General features: G+C 40.9%; 1 protein-coding gene across 2 annotated transcripts in view; it reads right to left on the reverse strand.

The window, feature by feature from the left end:
• Positions 1–1,324: 1,324 nt before the first annotated feature.
• The window catches only part of LOC116692125 (transmembrane protein 81), a 5,815-nt gene continuing 1,835 nt past the window's right edge, over positions 1,325–5,304 (reverse strand). For both annotated transcript variants that reach the window (XM_032520144.1, XM_032520145.1), the window contains exons 2-6: positions 3,662–3,906; positions 2,957–3,102; positions 2,528–2,643; positions 1,735–1,928; positions 1,325–1,502 (exon numbers count right to left, since the gene is read on the reverse strand). In XM_032520144.1, coding sequence (XP_032376035.1) covers positions 1,383–1,502; positions 1,735–1,928; positions 2,528–2,643; positions 2,957–3,102; positions 3,662–3,886 — 801 coding nt within the window. In that variant the 5' untranslated portion in view covers positions 3,887–3,906 and the 3' untranslated portion in view covers positions 1,325–1,382. The remainder of the gene's footprint in view (positions 1,503–1,734; positions 1,929–2,527; positions 2,644–2,956; positions 3,103–3,661; positions 3,907–5,304) is intronic.

Consider the following 5,304-nt stretch of genomic DNA (forward strand, 5'->3'; position numbering starts at 1 on the left):
ATGAAATAACTGGTCTTTAAAAATAAAACTCTGCCTGCCTCTATGGGAATTTAACATAGGGGGGTGTATACTTATGGCCCTGTATTTTAACATAGGGGGATGTATACTTATGCCCCCTGTACTTTAACATAGGGGGGTGTATACTATCCCCTGTATTTTAACATAGGGGGTGTATACTTATGCCCCTGTATTTTAACATAGGGGGGTGTATACTTATGCCCCTTGTATTTTAACTAGGGGGATGTATACTTATGCCCCTGTATTTTAACATAGGGGGGTGTATACTTATCCCCTGTATTTAACATAGGGGGTGATACTTATGCCCCTGTATTTTAACATAGGGGGTGTATACTTATACCCCTGTATTTTAAGGAAGAACATATTTATTTATTTACAATACATTATTCCTTCACAAAGAAAATTGGTGTCCTTAAAGGTTGGATTTTTCTAATTGTTTTGAATGAAGGCATTAAGATAAATTCCTAAAAGATTGTTTTTTATTCCTCTTTTTAATCAACATTAGCATGGGTGTTTAAACTTATGCAAGCCATTGCATGTAGCATGGCAGGGCGGACATAAAACTCCATTGTAGCCCCACCCTAAACCCAACAGGAAGTCCGCCATTTTAAATTGAATGTTTTAAATTATTGCGATTTTGGCCATTTCCACATGTCGTACTTTAACAAACTCCTCCTAGAGCTTTCATCCAATCAGCTTCAAACTTGGTCTGTGTAATTTTAAGACCTTAAAGATGAAAAGTTATAAAAGAAAAACTTTTCATCATAGGGCATGGCCGTGGTGGGGCGGCCATTTTGTGCGTTTTACCATTGAAACCGGAAGTGGGTGTAACTGGAGCGTACATGGTCCGATTGGCTCAAAACTTTTCAGGATTCATCCGAGTCCGCCCCTGACGACATACACACACCGCTTGTGGCTCAAATGGCTCAATGCTGCACGTCATTTACCCTCCATCTCCACTTTCATTTCTTAAGCTGTCCTGTCAAAAATAAAGGCTGAAAATCTTTTTAAATATGAATGTGGATAACATATGTGATTGTGAGGTGCTTTCTTCAGTTGCATTTCTAGTGATGAATCAGCGAAAACATGTTTGACATCTCTGACCTTTTTTTTTAATGCCAGTTGTCCCGCTCTCTCTCTTCAGTCCCCCCCATATACTTGTCTTGCATTGATAATAAAGTAATGAAATACATATTTATTTCAACTCAAATGTTTAAGTTAAAACTGGGAATTAGGTTGAAGCAAATCAATTTCATTCAATCAATTTTGAGCACTTAAAAAACAGGGCTGAGACAAGTAGAACATGAAGTGAAGTTCTATCAACTTTATGTACTTAAAGTTCTTAGTTGAAATAAAGATAATCTTCAAGTTGAGCTAACTTGCATCTTCAAGGCTGCAGGTGTGTTAGTCCTACAGCGGGTCCAGTAGAGCCCTAGAAGGATCAGTCCAGCCCCGGTGCCTGCCAGGCTCAAACTGATCAGCACCTGTGTGTTCAGATAAAAGACGCTGCTTGTGAGAAGAATCACAACTTTGTCATTGATCATGAAATGAACATGTAGTGAATTTATTTAATGTAGTAATTTTTTGGGGGATATGGTGGCTACACAATTTTTTGTAATGACCATTCATACAGCGAAATGTCAAATTGACTAAGTAATGATGTTATTTAAACATCATTGCATCCCCAAACCCATCACTTTCTAAACCTAACCGTACTGTGTAAAGAAGAGCCATCCAGTGGTCTTGCTGGTCTGACATGGTCTGGTTCTGCTGGTTTCCGGTGGAGTCCCACTGGGCCAGAGAGCCCCCATAGTCCAGATTAACAACGCCGATGGGCAAAATCCGGATCCCCCAGTAAACAGTCTTCACGATGTGGAAGGTGGCATCCTGCACAACACAGCGATAAGTGCCTGGTAATTGGACATGATAAAATGAATTTATTGGCACTGTTCCGAAATGATGAGTTTACATTCATCAGCTGACAAGCAGGAGGCATTTGTGTCAGGTGCTCTGTGGGTTGGCCTGGGTAGAAATGTCTCTGTTGGAAATCCAGTACTGTCTATAGCGTTTCATTGAGAAAGTTTTAAATACATTTAGAAGCGTTTCTATGTCTATACGTTATAAACACTGGGACGCTGATTTAAAATTTTACTCAAAACCATTGCAATGATTAAAGATAGCTTCTTTGCAGTGCGAATCTGTGATAAAAATCGCTTCTATTAAACAAGTGAAACCAAAGGCATATCAAATAACTTAAAAAAACATGTTATAGTCATCCTGTAATTTGAGAGTCAAAGAAATCTGTATTTATGCATTTTCTTTCACATGCCCCTTTACTTGGTTGAGGATCAGCAACTGTAGAGTCCAACCTATCTTTTTGAATCTTCAGTTGCCAAATTTAACTTACAATTTCTGACAATACCAACCCTGCGTACGAGCTCACCAGGAAATTAAGTGTGGAACTTAAACCAAATTCAGGGTCTGAGTGAGCATGTGCGGGTCTGTTTACCTGCGTCCTCCTCCGTGATGGGGTCCAGAATCACCCGGTCCAGCAGAGGAGCATGCCAGCGATCAAACAGAGAGTCGTCAGAGCTGATTACTCCTCGGGCATATCGCCACGATACCCTGAGCCATAAAGGAAAACATTCCATTTCAAACATTGTTCAGATCGGTGCATTAAAATGTACCATTGGGATGTCGCAAGTATACCATATATAGAAAATGAAAAATAGAAAAAAAATAGAAAATGCTGCTACAATGCAATGACGATGCAGATGTGGAAGACAAAGTAACAATAAATACAAAACTTTTAATTTTATTCTGCAATGGGTATCTAGTTCTGCAATATGAGATTTACGTATATCAGGGTTTGTTTTTTTCTGTTTTTTCCCCCATGGTTTTCAAAGAAACGGATCACTCCTGGATCCTCCATCCTTACCGCCAGGAAAACCTCCCCATCGCTTCCATGACTTCTCCCAGACAATCAATGTCCACTCTCTGTCCTGAAGTCACAGTCAGGGTGCTGAGTCCACACTGCCACGACTCCAGACACTTGACCTTACGGACACGACACTCCTTCAACACCTTCCATCGAGCCGTTTCCACATGCAGATGACAAAGATTAGTGTTATTAAAGTCACAGCTATTTTCCTGCTTACATTTCTCAATCATTTGATGTTAACATTAGATGTTTAAAGGTCCCATATCATCCTCTCTACTAGAAGATGTTTGTATTCTATAATGTAAGAACTCATACAAATAGATCATAAATCTCATACAGTCTGTCTGAATATACAGGTATTCAGCCTTTGTCTGAAAACACAGTTTTAGCACCTGTCTCTTTAAGCCACCCTCCCGAAAATCCCAGTCTGCTCTGATTGGTCAGCCTTTTCGGGTCTTTCGCATCTGCACTCTGTGAGTCTCTGCACTGCACTTTATAGCATAGTTGTGGCATTGTGTGGAAATCCTGACTGCTCGTTTAAAGCCCCAGTTTCTAAATATAGGCTGTGTGCATTTTACGGCAGATGGAGCGTTTTGACACTTTCACAGTATTTTTATAACACCTCGACCTGCCATAACTACCATCATTTAAAAAAGGAAATCCCATTTGTTACAATATGGGACGTTTAAGACGGCGTGTTACCTCTGCTCCATCTTCCCTGAACACGCCTTCTTCCATGGCTGTCGTAGAATCGTTTAAGAAACACAGGGTTTGAGTTTTAATGCCCAGCCCACAGGTGGCGCTGCAGGGGGAGCTGTCAACAATCACCTCCACGACCACTTTCTCCACCGCCTCCAGTTCAGCTGAGCTCAGGAGATCGAGGAAGAAGAGGAGGACGAGGTGATGCCTGACAATCACTCGTTGCATTTTGACGTTGGATGGTAAATCTGCAGGAAATTTAAAGGATTTTAGTTTTTGTCACGGAGCGTAGCCAGATCGTCAAAGATAGGCAGGCAGACTTCTTCTCTTTGTACAACGAAATACTTCATCTTTCCTAAGCATGTGTTTGTATCAGCGCAGCTTTCCTCTCCCTCAGCAGAGGAAAGGCCTGCCAACCTAATGATTATATTATAAATACATACATTATATCTCTATCAGCCCTGCACTGCACCACTGTCTATCAGCGGTGAATCTACCAAACAAACCTAGACACAGTTCGCACTCGTTTACTCAATGAATACAAATTTATAAGGGACGTCATTTGTATGAATTACCACTCAAATTCATTAACCAACACATGAAAATGAAGTATACACAGTAAACCCCTATTACATGGTTTGGTTGCATGATGTCATTAACATAAATTCACCATGCTGCTCCTCAAACATTTCGGCATGGTGGACCAAACAAAAAAGGAACAAAGAAAAATCGTCAAACCTGCTACTATACAGTGGATATGTGTGAACATCTGATTTATCAAAAACATTTATTTTTTCAATTCAGTCCAGCTCACGGCAATTTGAGAAAAGTTGTTGACTGACACAAAAACATCTGCTAACAAAGCTGCAAGCTGTGATTCCAAGCTCCAACCTTGAGTGGCCCCTAGTGGGGTATGTATATAAAACTGTCGGGGTATATCTGGGGCACATATCTGAACATACCCTGGGAGTTTTGTGGGTTAGGGTACTATTGGGGTATGTAAATAAAACGGTCGGGGTATATCTGGGGCACTTATCTGAACATACCCTGGGAGTTTTGTGGGTTAGGGTACTATTGGGGTATGTAAATAAAACAGTCGGGTATATCTGGGCACTTATCTGAACATACCTGTGGAGTTTTGTGGGTTAGGGTACTATGGGGTATGTAATAAAACGGTCGGGGTATTCTGGGCACTTATCTGAACATACCCTGGGAGTTTTTGGTTAGGTCTAGTGGTATGTTATAAAACGTCGTTATCTGGGCACTTATCTGAACATACCCTGGGAGTTTTTTGTGGGTTAGGGTACTAGTGGTTATGTATGTAAAACTGTCGCGGTATATCTGGGCAGTATCTGAACATACCCTGAGTTTTGGGGGTAGGGTACTAGTGGGGTATGTATGTAAAACGTTGGGGTATATCTGGGGCATTATCTGAACATACCCTGGGAGTTTTGTGGGTTAGGGTACTAGTGGGGTATGTATGTAAAACTGTTGGGGTATATCTGGGGCAGTTATCTGAACATACCCAGGGGGTTTTGTAATGAATTGCCTTACGGTTACTGGTTTGTGTTCATTTATGTCCAGAGCCACGCCCCTTTCAAAGTTCATTTGCCAATAACTTGAAAAGTAATTGAGATATGGACATG

The sequence above is a fragment of the Etheostoma spectabile genome, chromosome 7 (assembly GCF_008692095.1).
Source record: "Etheostoma spectabile isolate EspeVRDwgs_2016 chromosome 7, UIUC_Espe_1.0, whole genome shotgun sequence".
NCBI classification, from domain to species: Eukaryota; Metazoa; Chordata; class Actinopteri; order Perciformes; family Percidae; genus Etheostoma; species Etheostoma spectabile.